Source organism: Gigantopelta aegis, chromosome 11 (genome assembly GCF_016097555.1).
Source record: "Gigantopelta aegis isolate Gae_Host chromosome 11, Gae_host_genome, whole genome shotgun sequence".
Classification (NCBI taxonomy): Eukaryota; Metazoa; Mollusca; class Gastropoda; order Neomphalida; family Peltospiridae; genus Gigantopelta; species Gigantopelta aegis.
In genome coordinates, this window is record NC_054709.1 from 28860272 (window position 1) to 28882308 (window position 22037).

General features: G+C 37.2%; 1 protein-coding gene across 3 annotated transcripts in view; it reads right to left on the reverse strand.

Moving 5' to 3' along the window:
- LOC121384945 (cyclin-dependent kinase 6-like) overlaps positions 1–22037 on the reverse strand; it is a 33277-nt gene that overhangs the window by 6516 nt on the left and 4724 nt on the right. The window contains exons 1-5 of one of the 3 annotated variants that reach the window (XM_041515431.1): positions 21272–21359; positions 13798–14117; positions 11676–11811; positions 2752–2919; positions 895–1055 (exon numbers count right to left, since the gene is read on the reverse strand). In XM_041515431.1, the coding sequence (XP_041371365.1) occupies positions 895–1055; positions 2752–2919; positions 11676–11811; positions 13798–14075 (743 nt within the window). In that variant the 5' untranslated portion in view covers positions 14076–14117; positions 21272–21359. Of the gene's footprint in view, positions 1–894; positions 1056–2751; positions 2920–11675; positions 11812–13797; positions 14118–20852; positions 20984–21271; positions 21360–22037 lie in introns of those variants that run through there. The other 2 variants (XM_041515434.1, XM_041515432.1) reach the window with 2 other exon arrangements.

The following is a 22037-nucleotide window of genomic DNA, read 5'->3' on the forward strand; positions in this document are numbered from 1 at the left end:
TCAGCTATTTGGTAATATTGACATATAGTCATTGAGAGGAAACCTGCTACATTTTTCATTAGTAGCAAGGGATTTTTTATATGCACCATCCTACAGACAGGATAGCACATGCCAGTCTTTTATATACAAGTTGTGGTGCAGAAGCTAGAACGAGAAATGGCCCAATGGGCCCACCGGCGGGGATCGATCCTAATCTGTGTATGTATGTGAGTGTGTTTGTGTTTATGTATGTGCTTGTGCGTGTGTGCGTGCATGCAAGTGAGAGTGTGTCTCTGTGTGTGTGTGTGTGTGTGAAAACAATTCAGTTAATTGCTCCTCCAACAGATTATGGGGAGCCATTAAAGATTTTACCACATTGATACCATATAAATTCACATGCTAAGGGGAGCTACAAATCACTCTCCTTGAACCAGTCTCAGGTGAGTGATTGTGAGCGAGAGTGATGGCTCCCCTTAAACTGCGAGGTCGGATGTCTGCATGTGTTCATGTGGATGTGTGCGTCTGTCTGTGTTTTTCTCAGTTTCTGCCTGTTGCTGTATCAGTGAGTACACATATCTGTGACCAGTGTTTAAAGTTTTATTCAATATTTCTTGAAATTATCTACCATGGACAATCCTAAAATACCCTCCATTTTAAAACACTGATCTCTAAACAAGTAGAAAAACAAAAATCGACTTGAATATTAAAAACAAAAATTCACTTGAATATGAAACTTTAAAACTTACTTAGATTTTTTTTTAATTCACTCAAATATAAAAAACAAAATATCACTCAAATATGAAAAACTTAAAACTTACTTGAAAATGAAAAAACAAAATGTTACTCAAATATGAAAAACTTAAAACTGCTTTGGCCCCCCCCACCCCCCCAAAAAAAACAACAACCCAAACTCACTCGAATATTTTAATGAGTTGATCTATGTCAGACTGGCCACAGAAAAGTGGACGCCGGTTGAAAAGTTCAGCAAATATGCAACCACAGCTCCAAAGGTCAACAGGGGTCGCGTACTGGCCTTGAAGTAGAACTTCTGGAGCTCGGTACCACAATGTAACAACCTAAAAACAAAAGTTTACGACTTAATTATCATACATCACAACTAGCTCTGGCACTCACCAAATTAGCCAATTGCGAATTTTGAAAGCAGTTAGCTAATTTTATTTTAGTTTGGCGATATAATTTGGTGATATAATTTCATGTAATAATTGACTCTCTTTTTTTTAAAATAACTGACAATTTCTGCAATTTTTGAAGTTTAGTAGACAATTAGGTGAATTGTTCTGCTCGCCCAGAGGTAATCGTCATAACAAGCTACAAATATAGAAGACATATTATATTATTTCTGAAGGAGGTGACATGATGAAAGTTGATTTATAGCACATATCCATTAATTAGCAGCATAAATGGTAAAAAACCCAGAAACAACAACATACATACGTTTTAAAGACTCTATATGTGGCAACCTGTAATCAGCAGCCACCTGTCTTTAAGCGGTTATTTTTCTCTACTCCCCTGTGCGACCGCTTTAGACAGGTTTGAATGTCCCTATATCTCTACTTTTTACTTCGAGAAAACAACACAAAATAAAGAGATGAAAAGTGCAGTGAATAGGTCCTCCAGAGTCCAAAATATTGTATTTGAGGGTCAAACTCGACCCAGACCTGAGTACCCGACACTTACACAAGATGATAATGAGACTAAGAAATAAAGTAAAATAGTATTATGCATCTTAATTCCAGCGCTGAACATGGATGCCAAATCATGCCATTGTATTGCATTTAGAAACCGGTTGATGCGTTCAGTATTGTGACGGACATACGGCCAGATTAAACAGAGAAACTAGCACATGATCATATAATATAACTTGTATTGCTGATTAGTTACTGCTGAAATTAATGCTCTACATATTCTCACTTGTACGGGAAAAAAAAAGTTTGTTTTATTTAACGACGCCGCTAGAGCACATTGATTTTTTATCTTATCATCGGCTATTGGACGTCAAACATATGGTCATTCTGACACTGTTTTTAGAGGAAACCCGCTGTCGCCACATAGGCTACTCTTTTTACGACAGGCAGCAAGGGATCTTTTATTTGCGCTTCCCACAGGCAGGATAGCACAAACCATGGCCTTTGTTGAACCAGTTATGGATCACTGGTCGGTGCAAGTGGTTTACACCTACCCATTGAGCCTTGCAGAGCACTCACTCAGGGTTTGGAGTCGGTATCTTGATTAAAAATCCCATGCATCGACTGGGATCCGAACCCAGTACCTACCAGCCTGTAGACCGATGGCCTGCCACGACGCCACCGAAGCCGGTAAAAAAATAAGCCACTTGTACGGATACTCAAGTATTCGTGGAAACCATAGCAATGAATGATTAAAGGCATACTGTCACAGATTTAAGGACCTCATTTCTCTAAAAATGAATAATAAATAAAAATTACATTAATTGTTGGAAACCAAATCTAGCTATCGCATTACCTTAACTGAACCATGATGGAGTGAAATCCATGTCAACCCTCTCGGCAATTTTAGTTTTTGAATTATGGACCATTGCCATAATTCAATTTTTTTTTTACAAAATATCAATAATAAATAGGAGTATGGTGGTTATGAAGATGGATGAATAAAGTACATTTATGGACAAATCGAATTATTTTTGTTCAGGTAATACTTTGTTATGTCATTAAATAGGTCAGTGATCTATGACAATATGCCTTTAAATCTACAAGAACGAGCATGGATAGTTACCACAGAGGTCAGAGCCATCTGGAAGCTGTAGGTACGCGCCAGTCCGAAGTCGGCCAGTTTGAGCTGACCCTCACTGGTGATGAGAATATTCTGCGGCTTCAGGTCACGGTGGACGATCCGATTGATGTGCAAGAAGTCAACCCCCTCCACTAACTGATGCATCAAGTCCTACAAATAAAATTTAAAAAAATTAATGTCGAACCTCTTCCACTAACTGATGCATCAAATCCTACAAATAAAACACAAAAAACTTAATGTCGAACCTCTTCCACAATCTGATGCATCAAGTCCACAAATAAAACACACAAAAACTTAATGTCGAACCTCTTCCACTGATGCATCAAGTCCTACAAATAAAACACAAAAAACTTAATGTCGAACCTCTTCCACTGATGCATCAAGTCCTACAAATAAATCACAAAAAACTTAATGTCGAACCTCTTCCACTGATGCATCAAGTCCTACAAATAAAACACAAAAAACTTAATGTCGAACCTCTTCCACTGATGCATCAAGTCCTACAAATAAATCACAAAAAACTTAATGTCGAACCTCTTCCACTGATGCATCAAGTCCTACAAATAAATCACAAAAAACTTAATGTCGAACCTCTTCCACTGATGCATCAAGTCCTACAAATAAAACACAAAAAACTTAATGTCGAACCTCTTCCACTGATGCATCAAGTCCTACAAATAAATCACAAAAAACTTAATGTCGAACCTCTTCCACTGATGCATCAAGTCCTACAAATAAAACACAAAAAACTTAATGTCGAACCTCTTCCACTGATGCATCAAGTCCTACAAATAAATCACAAAAAACTTAATGTCGACCCCTTCCACTAACTGATGCATCAAGTCCTACAAATAAAACAAATAAACATAGTTACATGTGAACACAATATAACTTTACAGGCCAGAGTCAATAATCTGATTAATGTGCAGGAAGCCAACTCCCTCCACTAACTTATTAAAACAAAAATCTTTATAAAGGTTTTGAAAAGTAGGGTGGTGGTGTGTTACCGTGAGCCATGTCTCATTAATGTGCAGAAAGTCACACCCACTTCATCAGCTGATGCCCACGGTTGGACTATACCAAATTAATGACACCACTAGAGCACATTGATTTACTGTATGTCAAATGTGGTGCACTAGCTGGAACGAGAAATAGCCCAATGGGTCCACTGCTGGGGATCGATACCAGACTGAACACATCAACCGAGAGCGTTACCACTGGGCTACGCCCCGTCCCATACCAAATAGAATCACATAGACAGGGCTTCTAGAACACTAACCATACAGCCATGGTTGGTCTAGTTCTTACCAGGGGGATGGGGGACATCCCAGCCCAAATATATTGTGGTCTACACAAATTTTGGAGCATTTAGAAGTTGAAATGAAACCAAACAATTGCTGTATGAACAAGAGTACCGGTGACGTATATGATATGCCCGTCAGGAGTATGATGGAAAACCATAGATATTAATGAATATGTTACAGGTGTGATTCAATTCTAATTATGTGAAATGTTTAAAATAATAAATGGTCCTGACTTCTTCAAAGGCTAAACAAGATTTTCCTGTAAGGTTCAGAATATAGATTTATTCAGATTTATTTGTATCACAGTGACAAGGATTTACTGTTATGTGCAGTAGACCATGAAAAGTAGGTCACAGCAGGGCTTCTAGATTATGGTAGCCCCACTCCCATGGCTAGTGATATTCAATGGTGGGCTAGTAAATAACTACTATTGTCATGCCCAATGGCTAGTGAATTTTTTAGTCAAATGTTGCAGTTAACTCTGTTTTGTAAATATGAATATCCTGACCCCACCCCCAATGTTAGTGCTTTTAAGCTCTATCTCCCTCTTTAGGCGACATATCCCATTATTACTATTATTTAGTAAAATTATACTAACTTAAAGTAAAGTAGGGCTAGTGAATTTTTAATTGTGGCTAGTAAATTTTTTAAATCACTGATCCCATGGCTAGTGGATTTTATAAACATGCTATAAGCCCTGTCACAGTGACCTAGTAATAGTACGCGACACACCACCATCCCAAGTTGTTCTTACATGTGAGGTTTGATGGGTCCTGTATGCATCTGTATGCAAGATATGGTTGGGACAAGGATTTACTGTTATGTGCAGTAGACTTTGAAAAGTAGGTCAGAGTCACCTAGTAATAGTATGTGATACACTGCCATCCTAAGTTGTTCCTACATGTGAGGTTTCATGGTCCTGTATGCATACATACATACATACATACATACATACATACATACAATGATACATACATACGGACAACGCTATACCATAATACGACCCATCATAGACAGGGGCGTATAAAAAGGTGGGTCATGTTACCACACCCAATACTTAAATACAGAATGACAAAGTAATCCTGTTAATAATAAAACTTTAATGCACCAGTGTTTAATCAGTGGGTGTGACTGTTCAAAATGCATGTCCACTGAGGTCGCACTGACACAGTACGACACTCCTCAAGCTGATTAATGCAACATCCTCATAAAGACATTACACTTTTACTGTAAGTGCCCAGGAGCATGTGCAGAGGGAGGATGTCAGGGCTCGAAACCTCTCCCTGCTCAAGCAAATATTTTCTGCACTTGTGCCTGGTTGCCAATACAACAACAATAACAAAAAAACTAAACAAAATTAATTAGGTAGGCTGGATGAATTATTTACCTTTTTTCAACATGTTGAAGAATTAAAGTTTGTTTTGTTTAACGACACCACTAGAGCACATTCAGCACACTACATTGAGACTGATTTGGTTGCATATATGTGACCATTTTTTTCATTTGGCGACAAACATTTCATATTATTAATATCAAAAATACAGGTAGGCACCATCCGGCTCCTAGGTGGAAAGTTAACGTAGAGGGCTGACATTGATTAATTAATCATCGGCTATTCAATGTCAAACATTTGGTAATTCTGACACAGTCATCAGAGGAAACATGCTACATTTTTCCATTAGCAGCAAGGGATCTTTTATATGCATTTTCCCACAGACAGGAAAGCACATACCATGGCCTTTTGACCAGTTGTGGTGCACTGGTTAGAATGAAAAAATCCCAGTCAGTTGAATGGATCCACTGAGGTGGTTCGATCCTGCGACACAAGCACCTCATGCGAGCACTCAACCAGCTGAACTAAATACTGTACTCTTTTACTCTAAATGTCCAAACCTCTCCTTGCTCGAGTAAATTTTTTGTTTCAATGTAATTTCTGGGGGTGGAAAATGATTCTAGTCTAGAATCATCTAGAACCCCCCCACCCCCCCCCCCCCCCCCCCCCCCCCCCACCAGTAAAATTCCTGCATAGATGCCTTTTGTCAAAACAAAACAAGATAAATTAATTAGGTAGGCAGGATAAAAAGAGAGAAGCTTTTATCAACTTGCTGAAGAAATATAGGGTAGATACGTAGGAAAAACATATTTTATTTTGGATAATATTATACATGTTTAACTGATCATCATTAGAGTAGATTTTCTTAGGGGTTTGTTTTATCATTTCCATGGTAATGGTTTAAAAATAGATTAGGGTTGGTCTGGTAACAAAAATATTTTTGGTTGTGCCATGAAACTGTTCTGGAAGTAATCATGTAGGAATGTCAGTATAAAAAACGACGCCACTAGAGCAGATTGATTTTTTATCTTATCATCGGCTATTGGATGTCAAACATATGGTCATTCTGATACTGTTTTTAGAGGAAGCCCGCTGTCGCCACATAGGCTACTCTTTTACAATAGGCAGCAAGGGATCTTTTATTTACGCTTCCCACAGGCAGGATAGCACAAACCATGTTGGACCAGTTATGGATCACTGGTCGGTGCAAGTGGTTTACACCTACCCATTGAGCCTTGCGGAGCACTCACTCAGGGTTTGGAGTCGGTATTTGGATTAAAAATCCCATGCCTCGACTGGGATCCGAACCCAGTACCTACCAGCCTGTAGTCCGATGGCTTAACCACTGCATCACCGAGGCCGGTCTGTCAGTATAAAGTGCAAGGGCTGCAAAATGAAGAGAGAGGAGGCCATCCCCCCCTCACCCCTTTTCTCTGTCACTGTGCTTAGAAAGCTGGTAGTGCTGTATTGGTCAAATCTGAACACTTGAAGTTCGTTAATTCATCAGGGGTCAGAACATTTCTCAATTTTAATTTTATGCCTGGTGAGTGTTGCATTCTTGTTCCTATGCATAATAGATAAATTTAAATTCCATTTCACATAAATTCCTCTGATTTAAACATTTTTTTTTTTAAATACCACTAGATTGATTAATTGGCTATTGGATTTCAAACATTTGGTTATTTTGACAATCTCAAGAGATGAAACCTGCCACATTAGTCCATTAGTAGCAAGGGATCTTTTATATGCACCATCCCACAGACAGGATAGCACATACCACGGCCTCGATATACCAGACATGGTGTACCAGCTAGAATAAGGCACAGCCCAATAGGCCCACTGTTGGGGATTGATTGTAGACCCACTGTGCATCAGGCAAACGTGTTACCACTGGGCTACATCCTACCCTGAGTGGTTGATACATAAAAATACTGCCCCTCCTCATCTCCATTCTTTAAAAAGATTCATGCTGGATTGTCAGTAAACACTTATTAGATAACTCATTCTTTCATTCAACCAGTCAGTCACTAAATTAATCACTGCTTCCGTCATTCATCCAATCACATCTTCCGTCATTCATCCAATGACTTCTTCCTTCATTCATCCAATCACTTCTCACTTCATTCATCCAATCACTTCTTCTGTCATTCATCCAATAACTTCTTTATTCATTCATCCAATCATTTCTCACTTCATTCATCCAATCACTTCTTCAGTCATTCATCCAATCACTTCTTCCTTCATTCGTCCAATCACTTCTTCCTTCATTCGTCCAATCACTTCTTCCTTCATTCATCCAATCACTTCTTCCTTCATTCATCCAATCACTTCTTCCTTCATTTATCCAATCACTTCTTCATTCATTCATCCAATCACTTCTTCATTCATTCTTCCAAGTACTTAATTCATTTGTTCAACTACTAATTCATTCATCTGTCATTCATTCATTCAATTATTAATTCATCCATCCATCCAATCACTTCTTCCTTCATTCATCCAATCACTTCTCACTTCATTCATCCAATCACTTCTTCCTTCATTCATCCAATCACTTCTTCCTTCATTCATCCAATCACTTCTTCCTTCATTTATCCAATCACTTCTTCATTCATTCATCCAATCACTTCTTCATTCATTCATCCAATCACTTCTTCATTCATTCTTCCAATCACTTCTTCATTCATTCTTCCAAGTACTTAATTCATTTGTTCAACTACTAATTCATTCATCTGTCATTCATTCATTCCTTCAATTATTAATTCATTCATTCATCCAATCACTTCTTCCTTCATTCATCCAATCACTTCTTCTTCATTCATCCAATCACTTCTTTATTCATTCATCCAATCACTTCTTCCTTCATTCATCCAATCACTTCTTCATTCATTCTTCCAAGTACTTAATTCATTTGTTCAACTACTAATTCATTCATTCATCAAATCTTCATTCATTCATCCATGCAACAAATAATTCATTTACTCATGCAACCACTAATTCATTCATTCATTTTCAACCACTAATTCATTAATTCATTTTCAACCACTAATTTATTCAATCATCCATTAATTAATTCATTCATTCAACCACTAATTAATTCGTTCAACCACTAATTAATTCGTTCAACCACTAATTCATTCATTCAACCACTAATTCATTCAACCACTAATTCATTCATTCATTCAACCACTAATTCATTCATCTATTAATGCATTCATTCATCCACTAATTATTTAATTCATTCATTCAACCACAAATTCATTCATTTGTTCAACCACTCATTCATTCAACCACTAATTCATTCAACCACTAGTTCATACATTAATTCAAATACTAAAGCCGATGACTCACCAAGTCACACAACCATGTTTGACAATGTCCTACATAAACCCTTAAGAATAGCTAACATATACCACAAACAGACTACTGCATACCAAGGATTTGCCGGTCATATAATGGATAAAACCTTCAGCAGTAAAAGACACCCATAAATCTCAACAAACTAGGTTATATGAGATTCAATGCAGGCTATCAGGTCAGACACCGGTATGCTTTTAATTGTATCACAGTGTTTACTATATAAATGAATGAATGAGTAAGTGAGTGAATGAGCTGTCATGTGTGAAAAAAAAAGGTATAGGTACTGTTCATATATGAAAATCAATATCATTACAATTGTGAAAGAAGAAAGGAAGAAAATGTTTTATTTAACGACACACTCAACACATTTTATTTATGGTTATACGGCGTCAGAAATATGGTTACGGACCACACAGATATTGAGAGAGGAAACCCGCTGTCGCCACTTCATGGGCTACTCTTTTCAATTAGCAGCAAGGGATCGTTTATATACACCATCCCACAGACAGGATAGTACATACCTTTGTTATACCAGTTGTGGAGCACTGGCTGAAACAAGAATAGCCCAATGGGTCCACCGATGGGGATCGATCCTAGACCGACCGCGCATCAAGTGAATGCTTTACCACTGGGCTATGTAAGGTTACGGATACTATTAATAAATTTTATCGAAGGAGCAATGGCAAGTAACTTTATTCAGTGGATCAGCAGGGCTTCTAGATTATGGTAGCACCACTCCCATGGCTAGTGATATTCAGTGTTGGGCTAGTAAATAATTACTATAACTAGCCCGACGGCTAATGGAAAAAAAAAACCTTGTCAAATGCTGCATTTACATATTTTGTAAATATGAATATCCTGCCCCCTCTTTCCACCCCAATCTAAGAGATTTTAAGCTCTATCTTCCTCTTTAGGTGACATATCTGATTATTACTATTAGTAAAATTGTATTTATTTAAAGAAGGGCTAGTGAATTTTTAATCATGGCTAGTACATTTTTAAAATCACTGATCCCATGGCTAGTGGATTTTTATAAAATTCTAGAAGCCCTGGCATCAGGCCGCATATAACATATTATCCCACAGTCAGGGTAGTACATACCACAGCCTTTGATATGCCAGTTGTGGAGCAATGGCTGGAATGAAACTGTGAAAGTTTTGTTTAATAAAACCACTAGAGCACATTGATGTATTAATCACCAGATGTTCAGGGCTCGACCTTAGCGGTAACCCAAGGTGTTTTGGCTACCAAATGTTTGCTCGGGCTACCAGATATCTAAACCTGGTAGTCCACAGGGCTACTATATATTTGTTTTACACGTCCAGTTACTCCGCAATCAACATATACAAGTTTGTATTTCACGGTATATTTCTGATTTAAAAAAAACCTAAAACATGTTTATTAATATGACAGTTTAAACAAAAATAAATGATTTAAATATTCTCTCTCATTTTTTTTTTATTGTATTAAAATTATGGGGCTACCAGTTTTTACTGGGGGCTACCAGATTTTATAATATGGTAGCCCGGGTGGCCACCAGTGAAAAATGTTACGGTCAAGGTCTGGATATTGGATGTCAAAAATTTGGTAATTCTGAGAGAGGAAAATTTCACATTATTCCATTACCAGAAAGGGATTTTAATATGCACTTTCCCCAGACAGAACAGCATTTACCATGGCCTTTGAAGCTATGAAAGAGTCACATTTATGGAAGACACAATGACATATATCAACAACATTCCAAAAATAAAATCTTTAAAAATCCACACAAAAACCCCCCATCCCCCACCCTGCTATGGACAGATCTGTGCACAGATCCTGGTTGATGACACCCCCTAGATCCACCCGTTAACAATTGAGACAAAGTGTATATACTGCTATTCTGTTTGGACAGAGTCTTGTTGAAGAACATTGCTCTAGGTATATTGAAAGATTCTAGTGATGTCACCCCCACCCCTAGATCCACCCGTTAATAAATAGATGTACTGCTATTTTGTATGGACCGAGTAGAGGCGACGGACACCTCTCTAGGTATGTAGACAGATCCTAGTGATGTCACACCCACCCCCTAGATCCACCCCTATTAATACATGGACATACTGCTATTTTGTATGGACCGAGTCCAGCCGACGGGCACCTATCTAGATATGTGGACAGATCCTAGTGATGTCACCCCCCCCCCCCACCCCACCCCCGATCCACCTCTGTTAATAAATGGACGTATTGCTATTTGGTATGGACAGAGTCCAGGCGACGGGCAACCTCTTTAGGTACATGTACATATCTTAGTGATGTTACCCCCACCCACTATATCCACCCGTTAATAAATGGACGTACCGCTATTTTGTATGGACCAAGTCCAGTCGACGGGCACCTCTCTAGGTACGTGGACATATCTTAGTGATGTCACCCCCACCCACTAGATCCACCCCTGTTAATACATGGACATACCGCTATTTTGTATGGACCGAGTCCAGGCGACAGGCACCTCTCTAGATATGTGGACAGATCCTAGTGATGTCACCCCCCCCCCCCCTCCCAGATCCACCTCTGTTAATAAATGGACGTACCGCTATTTGGTATGGACAGAGTCCAGGCGACGGGCACCTCTCTAGGTAAGTGGACATATCTTAATGATGTCACCCCCACCCACTATATCCACCCGTGTTAATAAATGGACGTACCGCTATTTTGTATGGACCGAGTCCAGGCGACGGGCACCTCTCTAGGTACGTAGACAGATCCTAGTGATGTCACCCCCCCCTTCCAGATCCACCTCTGTTAATAAATGGACGTACCGCTATTTGGTATGGACAGAGTCCAGGCGACGGGCACCTCTCTAGGTAAGTGGACATATCTTAATGATGTCACCCCCACCCACTATATCCACCCGTGTTAATAAATGGACGTACCGCTATTTTGTATGGACCGAGTCCAGGCGACGGGCACCTCTCTAGGTACGTAGACAGATCCTGGTCAATGTACTCGAAGACAAGCTTGAGGCGAATCTCGGTGTCTGTCAGTTGAGAATGACGCACATCCAGCAACCTACAAGACAAGAGGAATCTATTGTGAGTGTCTCTATAGAAAGTTAATGTTTGTTTTGTTCAACGACTCTACTAAATTTTCAACTGATCACAAACTGTTGCTAATAAAATAAAAATTTATAACAAAATGTTCCCTGCTCCATTAGAGAACACTGATTTATTAATCAACGGAAGGAAGGAAATGGTTTATTAAACGACGCACTCAACACATTTTATTTACAGTTATATGGCGTCGGACATATGGTTAAGGACCACAGATATTGAGGGAGGAAACCCATTGTCGCCACTTCATAGGCTACTCTTTTCGATTAGCAGCAAGGGATCTTTTACATGCACCATCCCATAGACAGGATAGCACATACCATGGCCTTTGGTGTACCAGTTGTGGTGTGCACTGGCAGGAGCAAGATATTAATCAACGGCTACTTAATACAGGCCACAGCTAGCAGAGCCAAACTCACCAGTTGTGAATATTAAACCAAAATTGATGGATACTGTTTTACTTGGCAGGGCTCGAACTTAAGAATGTGTCTCCCACAGCAATTTAAAAACAAAATTGCAGTTAGTAAAATAGACCACCGACGGCAATTTAAAGCCTGCTCATGGCAATTGAAAAAAGAGAAGACTTTTGCAGCAAAATATTAACACGGAAAAGTTATTTTGCTGTATGTAGACATATTTTAAATGTGGTAATGTTATATACTGGCAACTAATGTACATCAGGTGAAGACCTTTAATATACCAGCTGTGATGCTAGATTTCACATCAAACTGTCTCTTGAAGTCAGAGAAAAATCAACCCAAGAGATACAACTGTTTATCTCGTCTTTTCTGACAAACTTGGATTTCATGGGTTGAGATTTCGTCGTCTCCAAAATATACGAGTGTTTCAATCACTTTTTTGCATATTGTAATATTTAATTACTAATTTACATAATATAATATTTAATTACTAATTTACATAATGTAATATTTAATTACTAATTTACATAATATAATATTTAATTACTAATTTACATAATATAATATTTAATTACTAATTTACATAATATAATATTTAATTACTAATTTACATAATGTAATATTTAATTACTAATTTACATAATGTAATATTTAATTACTAATTTACATAATATAATATTTAATTACTAATTTACATAATATAATATTTAATTACTAATTTACATAATATAATTAAAAAATTTCTCAATATCTAAAGTCATTAATTGTGAACAGAAATTTCAGAACACCATTATGTGGGAAAGAGAAGGATGAACAGACAGACAAACAGGAGATTAAACCTATAGTCCACTCGTGATGGATCCGTAGCAGGCCCAGCTTTGGGTGATAAGGACGGAAGGAAATGTTTTATTTAATGACGCACTCAACACATTTTATTTACGGTTATATGGCGTCAGACATATGGTTCTGGGTGATAAGCAACTTTCACCAAATTAACTCAAAATTACAAAACCTATAGTTATTTTCAAACACAATATGAATAATTATACCATTTTTTTTCATAAAATTAAAATAACATTCACCACCAATTGTTCTTAAAATTCACAACTGGCGAATTTAGTGAGTGGCAGAGCTAACCTTGGGTAGAAAGGAAGGAAATGTTTTATTTCACGACGCACTCAACACATTTTATTGACGGTTATATGGCGTCAGACATATGGTTAAAGACCACAGAGATATTGAGAGGAAACCCGCTGTTACCACTTCATGGGCTACTCTTTTCAACTAGCAGCAAGGGATCTTTTATATGCACCATCCCACAGACAGGATAGTACATACCACAGCCTTTGTTAGACCAGTTGTGGAGCACTGGCTGGAATGAGAAATGGCCCAATGGGTCCACTGACGGAGATCGATCCTAGACCGACCGTGCATTTAGCGAACACTTTACCACTGGGCTACGTCCCCCCCCCCCCTTGTTTAGGGGACTCAAAACAATTTGTATTACACTGAAATGTTCACCATACCTGACTATATTCGGATGTTCGGACTTCTCCAAATGTTTTAGCAAGGCAATTTCCCGAACTGCACTCATCGGCATCCCCTCCTCCGTGTTGGAGATCCGAATCGACTTCATCGCCACGAAGTTGCCATTGTTTTTCAGATCTTTTGCCTTGTACACGGTGCCATATGCACCATTTCCAATCACCGCTACCTCTTCATAGTTCTTCTCGTAGTTGTCACGGCAACAGCTCGAAGATTCATTGGGGCTGCCATTGTAGTTTGAGGTGGCAGTTGTTTTCATAGCTTTGGGCTTAGAAGTGAAGCCATTTCTGTGTCAACCAATCTAAGAATGAAAAGAGAAAATATTTTCTTATCAAAATGTTGTGTCATCTATATTAATTAAGCGTGCAGACAAATGACATAATGGTAACAACTGTAACTAAAGAAGATAAAATGTTTTCAAACAAAAAACACAACTTAAGTTTTGTTGTTGTTTTTTGCATTTTGTAAACATTACTTATCATGATACATTGTATGTTAAATATAAGACTCCATCATATGTAGTCATGTTGGATAGAAAAAGTATACCCGAGGTGGTGAAAATTTCGACCTGGGACGAGGCTTGCCGAGTCCCATGGTCGAAATTTTCACCACCGAGGTTGTACTTTTTCTATCCCACATGACCACATATGATGGAGTCTTTTTCTTTCATTCATTCGGGAAATAAACTATTATTTTTCACGAATAGACAAAAATGGCTGAACAAGTAATCTTTTTATTTGACCATTTTATGATAAATAAATTACACTATCATATTTATCGTGTTTGATTCATGTGTTAAATAAAATTTAACACTACAAATTAACAAGATAGCTTTTATAATGAAGGTTTTAGTAACTAAATATTAATTTTAAAATGTGTCTAATGACCTCATGTCACCATCTCACATTAATATGACGTCATATATTACCAACGACGTCATATTAAACGCAAACACGTGATATCCCATGTAAGATAGAAATTTCTTACATAGCTTCCTTTCATGGGGTAGCTCTGTCCTATATACCTGAGGATGAGAGAAAGACAGAAAAAACCAAAAAAACGGTTGCTTAAGTTATAGGGAGACGAGAGCAGCAGGGGACAATATTTCAAAATCTTAGGTAAACGGAACTCGGTTGTTTTTGTTAAACAAATTATATTTGCATAGCTATTAAAATTTTAACGTTTGTAATTTTGAATTTTATAATGTAAACATTCACTACATAACGACTGGCAGTTCGCGTGAATTTAAAGTTGTGCAACCGTCACGCAAACAGAACAACGGTCCGTGTGAAATATTGTTCTCTGGAGCAGGCAATGCACATGTATGCAAAATGATTTTCATATGCAATGCTGTGTTGTTACAATAAACACCCAAGTTATGCTTTTTGCTGAAAACTCATTTTATTCCTCTCTTTTTTCGTTTACAGGTTTTACCCATAGACAGTATTTTATTTGTTCGCATACTCAGTATATATGAGTAGACATTTCTATAAGAGATTATTTAGTGAAATACACATTGTGTTATTTATGCCTCTCAGTATATAATATTGTTCAGGGCTTCTTAGAATTTTTATAAAATCCATGAGATCTGTGATTTAAAAAATGTACTAGCCACGATTAAAAATTCACTAGCCCTACTTTACTTTACTTTAAGTTAATACAATTTTTCTAAATAATAGTAATAATCAGATATGACACCTAAAGTCTCTTAGAGGGAGATAGGAGCTTAAAAACACTAACATTGGGGGAATGGGGTGGGGGCCGGATATTCACATTTACAAAATAGACTTAACTGCAATATTTGATTAAAACCAATTCACTAGCCGTCAGGCACTGCAATAGTAGTTATTTACTAGCCCAACATTGAATATCACTAGCCATGGGAGTGGGGTTACCATAATCTAGAAGCCCTGTCTGACATGGCAATAGTAGTTATTTACTAGCCCAACACTGAATATCACTAGCCATGGGAGTGGGATTACCATAATCTAGAAGTAGAAGCCACGTCGGGCATGGCAATAGTAGTTATTTACTAGCCCACCAATGAATATCACTAGCCATGGGAGTGGGATTACCATAATCTAGAAGCCATGTCGGGCATGGCAATAGTAGTTATTTACTAGCCCAACATTGAATATCACTAGCCATGGGAGTGGGATTACCATAATCTAGAAGCCATGTCGGGCATGGCAATAGTAGTTATTTACTAGCCCAACATTGAATATCACTAGCCATGGGAGTGGGATTACCATAATCTAGAAGCCATGTCGGGCATGGCAATAGTAGTTATTTACTAGCCCACCAATGAATATCACTAGCCATGGGAGTGGGGTTACCATAATCTAGAAGCCCCGTCTGACATGGCAATAGTAGTTATTTACTAGCCCAACATTGAATATCACTAGCCATGGGAGTGGGATTACCATAATCTAGAAGCCATGTCGGGCATGGCAATAGTAGTTATTTACTAGCCCACCAATGAATATCACTAGCCATGGGAGTGGGATTACCATAATCTAGAAGCCCTGTATTGTTTTTAAATGACATCTCTGTATATTTTGCATAATTGGTGTGTTGCACAGGGAATATTTTTGTACACAAATTTCAGAGATTGCGTCACAATTCTGAAATATTAAATAGTAGTTTCTACTCAATTTTCAACTGATAACCAACTGTCGCCAATCAAAAATTTAAAAAACAGAATATTCCCTGTTGAAAATGCGTTGTTCAAACCGTACATTATAGACAGTAAGTGGACATTAAATCACCGTGTAATTTATATTCGCATGCCACTACACTGAAGAGGATATTAGTCACCAAGCACAAGCCACTTAAATTTAATCCTGGCTGCAATTGTCACTGTGTGATTAACTTTAAGTGTTTATTTATGACATTTAAAGGGACATACTCTAGTTTTTAAATACTAAAGTATATTTTTTACTATTACAGCCATTTTTGATATAACTGAAATCATACTCTACTTAGATTTTTGGTCATCTTGGTGTTTTTAATATCACAAAATGCATTTCTCATATTTTTAAAAACACACACACATCTGCGAAGTAACAGTTAAGGAGTCGAGGTTTAGTCTGTTTTTAGAGGGTATTTCACCATTTAAAAGTCACAGACTCATGTTTCACTCAATTATAACTTTATCCAAATGTGTTTCAGGTTTGAAGATTAATGTAAATATTTATGAAAAAATCCCTGTAGGATATCGGTTTTATACTGTACAGGCCAAATGAGAAATTCTACTCGACAGAGCCTCACCGAATTTCACATTCCTACCTTCACAGAATAAAGCTGATATCCTACATCATTAACTTGTTATTTTCTATGCATATATGGCTTTTAATCAAAATCTATTTTCTAAATTTAAAAAATGTTGTCGCCACTTTGTATAAAAATTAGCAGTTGGCTAATTTGGCCATGGACAGGGTGAGCCCTGCTTGTAATCTTCAGGGGAAACCTGGTAGCTGGTACTTTTCTCAAAGATAACAGTAAGGGATTTCTTATATGCACTATCCCACATAGGACAGTACATACCATGCCAATTGATATACCAGCCACGAGGCACTGGCTGGAATTAAAAAAATAAACAATTACAAAATGGGTCCACTGAGGAGGTTCGATCTTGTGGCCAAACAGGCCCGTAGCATGGTGGACATTATTGGGTGGGTGTGTGTGTGTGTGTGGGGGGGGGAGATCCGGGGGGGGGGGGGGGGGCATGATTCAAAGGTTATTTGCTGATTACTGTAACTCCCGCAGTTAATCTCGATCCATTAGTCTCGCTACAACTTTTACATTCAGTCGTGATGTAAACAGTAAAGCTTATAAAAAAAACAGCCAAAATTATTTGGGAAGGGGGGGGGGGGGGAGGTGCGTACCCCCTTGCCCCCACCCTGCCAAAGTACCCCAAGCAAGCACTTCACGGAATTAGATCCCGCCCTTCATTAAATATAAAGTTATATGTGTACATCAATCAGAGCTGTTGACATAAGTTTCAGGGGTTCATACATTTCTGTTGCAAAAATTTTAAAACACATTTTCAGAGTTTGAAACAGGAGCCTGCGAAAAGAAGTCCTTTTAGACCCAACAGATGAAACAGAAATTCTCAAGCAAACACCACACAAAAAATTGCTGGCAAGAGATAGATTGGGGGACATTTTGTTCAGCATCGTGTCGCGATTCGCTACAAAAGTTTCAGATATATCACTACATAACTTTAAAACATTAAACAGTAGTTACTAATCAATTTTCAATTGACCAAAAATAGCAAGATTTTGAAGAAAAAAAATTCCCTGCAGATCTATGTAGGTTACTAGGTATGATTAGTGATAATTCCACTATGTAGCTTACAATTCTGTTATATTTAATTCAACATTCTAATTAATGTAACACTCAAAGGTCATAATGTTTCACACACTATCCTAAACACTAAATCCCCTTAACCTCATGCTGTCATAAATTTCCAACAGTTACAGTATCATTATCTAGTCCAATACATCTGCCGTCAATGGAGTTTGACAAAGTCAGTTGACAACAGAGTTGGTTTTGTTTAACGACATCTCTAGAACACATTGATTTATTAACCATCGGCTATTGGATGTCAAACATTTGGTAATATAGTCAAAGAAAGAAAACCTGCTACATTTGTCCATTAGTTGCAAGGAATCTTTTATATGCACCATCCCATAAGACAGGATAGCACATACCACGGCATTTGATATACCAGTCGTGGTACACTGGCTGGGACGAGAAATAGCCTGATGGGCCCACCGACAGGGACGATCTCAAAGAGACTGTGCATCAAGCGAGTGTTTTACCACTGGGCCACGTCCTACCCATTTTTTAAGAGACAGATCTGTGTAGATCTATATTACTATAATTCTGCTATTTAGGCCAGTATTTTTTTATTTTTAGGTTTACGAACAAGAACTTTTGTGCACAAAGGTAGGAGGAAAAAACAAAACAAAAAAACCCACCCTGTTTGGGGTGTATCAGTAGGGGTGAATTTTTTTTTTAATATGGCTACTTTGATAGATGTGGATTCTTTGTAACAAAATAAGATTGACAAGGCATCTCTGCGCAACCGGGCGGTGCATAGAAATCGGAGAGAAATAGCGAATCAGACCGAAAGACAGCGACAGAAGACGAATTAACAATTTGTATCTACAACGGTATATTTATTGACAAAATAAGTGTTATTTCTCAGTTACCTTACGAAATGCGCCACAAATAGACTAGAATGGTAACTTTTTTTCTTCTTTAGAGCTATTTGTGGAAGTCGGCGGCAAAAAATAATAATAATAAAAGTGAAAAATACGACTTTTTATTTTTATTATTTGAGCAAAATTTACGTCGGCGTAAACCGAATAATAAAAAAATACTGGCCTTAGCTTGAGATTCTGTTACATTTAATTCAACAACGTTCTAGTCTAATATATAACACTCAAAGGTAATAATTTTTCACACCCTATTCTAAAAACTAACTCCCCTTACCCCCCCCCCCCCCCCCACCCCCCATGCTGTCATACTTCCAACAGTATCATTATCTAGTCCAATAAATCCTCTCCGATTTCACGAAACGATCCATTTCTGGAAAAATCATGGAACCGAAATTTTGTTTCCCATGATTATTATATATCGAGTACAACTGGTCAACGAATATAATATATATATAACTATTTTTTTAAACAGTTTCCAGTGGGTTTCCATGATCACAAGGCACGGAAGCGAAAAAGTGTTTCCTATGAAATTTGAAATCTCATGGTCTGCCAATACATTTGCTGTCAATGGAGTTTGACAAACTCAGCTGACAACAGATGTGTCAGACTATCTGTTCTCCAGTAGGCCACACATTTTTAATAGCAGGACATATTTCTTCTGAACTGCCATTTCAAAAAACATTTTTACTTCTTACATGTATTTTGATCCCTGATTTTGAGAACTACTACTAGGACTAGTACTACAAACACCAGGATAAATTATATTAAAAAACAAAAAAACATTGGATTTGCCAAAACTGATAATTAAAAAAAAAAAACACAAAAAAGTATTGTTTAAGTTATTAGAAAAGAATCTGTAATATTTTACATTCACTAAAAGAAATCTAGCTTGAGTGTCCAGCCCAAGCAAGACTTCCCTTTTGTTTCCCCTAACAAAACAAACACACATCCTGTTTTTTCCTGTTTTTAAAATTAAACTTTGTTTTGTTTTATTAATCATCGGCTATTGGATGTCAAACATTTGATAATTTTGACAAAGTCTTAGAGCGGAAACCTGCTACATCTTTCCATTAGTAGCAAGGGATCTTTTATATATATGCACCATCTCAGACAGGATAGCACATACCACAGCCTTTGATATAACAGTTGTGATGCACTGGCTGGAACAAGAAATAGCCCAATGGGATTGATCCCAGACCAACCAAGCATCAAGAGAATGCCTTACAAGTGGGCTACGCATTATAGAGATAAATATATTAGGAATGACCTGTGGCCGAATTATCTCTAATTTCATTTGGCCTTTGAATTTTTTTTAATGAATTTTGGTACATAGTAACATACACAATTATTGATATTGAAATATTACAAAATATTAATACAATGTCCAGAAATGCATTATTTATAAAGATATTCATATTCTAAGCAAGAAACTGAAAGTCAATTTTAATTTGACTAATTTAAAAGTATTTTATTTGTCAAAAAACATTTTAAAATGGCTACAAACTCATGACAGTTTAATGATAATCTCAGCAAGATATATAAGAAATAATATTAATCCAATTAACAATAATTAATGTTATTTTTGAATCAATAAATAATATTAATAATAATGACACTAAATATTAATAGTAACTTTTGTATGGTTCATAACATTTCTAAGGCAAATAAATAAAATGTGAAAGGACTTTCCTTTGGCACTGTCACTAACCATAACTATTTATTAGAAGTATTTATAATGTTCTTTATACCTGACAGTGCCAAAGGAAAGTCCTACTTAAAATGCTGTAATAAAAATCACAATTACTTACACACTACTTCTACACTGCAATAACTACTGTTGAACAAACTGGCAATGGCAATTGACCAGTTGACATCAAACTGACCTAAATGAAACGTACAAAGAAAGTCCCTTTACACATAACATGCAGTATGGGCAATGTCTAATATATACAAAGCAATCAGAAATCTGTGGGCAGACGATGATAAGCGCAGTTAGTACGTGCTCTACTTCAGTGTGTAGTTTAAAACAGACATGTATGTCCTTGGTCCAACCACTTGTATGCAAATCCGAATGAATGAAATGCCGACCCAAACATCAAAGGAATGTATTTCGCGGGAGATATTCTCACAACAAACGGCTTTGTTAACAATAATCGCACGATCGTATATTCACATAGGTGACTACAGCACATCACTATGTCTAAGAAAGGTAAAAAGTAAAAGTTACCTGCTAAAAAACGAACATTTTACAACTTTTTTTGTTCAACTTAACACCGAGCGCATTGCTATTTGGTTGATCACGTGACCTGCTTCCGTTCACAACTCGCAAATGATTGGATAGCTGTTAAAATGTGGAAGTACTAGTATGTAAGGTATTTCAGGTCAAAGGTCAATCGGTGATACTTTTATTATCTGAACGTGTTGGATTTACAGTGTTGGGGGGGGGGGGTCGAAATTTTATTTGAAATATTTTAATTTATATTTTTATTCGAAAAAAGTAAAACCATACAAACATGTTTTTAAATTCCTTTTATTTATTTGGTTTCAGTTGTAAAATAATAATAATAATAATAATAATAATAATAATAATAATAATAAATAAATAAATAAATAAATAAATAAATAAATAAATAAACAAACAAACAAACAAACAATAAATAAATAAATAAATAAATAAATAACGAATACTAATATACGAACATAAGCGTACGATACGGGGGAGGGTGGGGGGGGGGGGGCAGGCGTGCGCTACAACAGCTTGCTCTGAATGTGCATATAAAACCTTCTAACCTGACCTGACCTGACAGAATAGTTCATATCATGGCCTTCGTTACACCAGTTGTGGAGTACTGGCTGGAATATGGAATAGCCCAAATGGGCCCACCGACCGCACATCAGGCGAGTGCTTTACCACTGGGCTACGTCCTGACCCCGGATAGATACACGAATGTCACGAATAGCCTACAGTGTAGACACGTTGTGACTATCGTCGG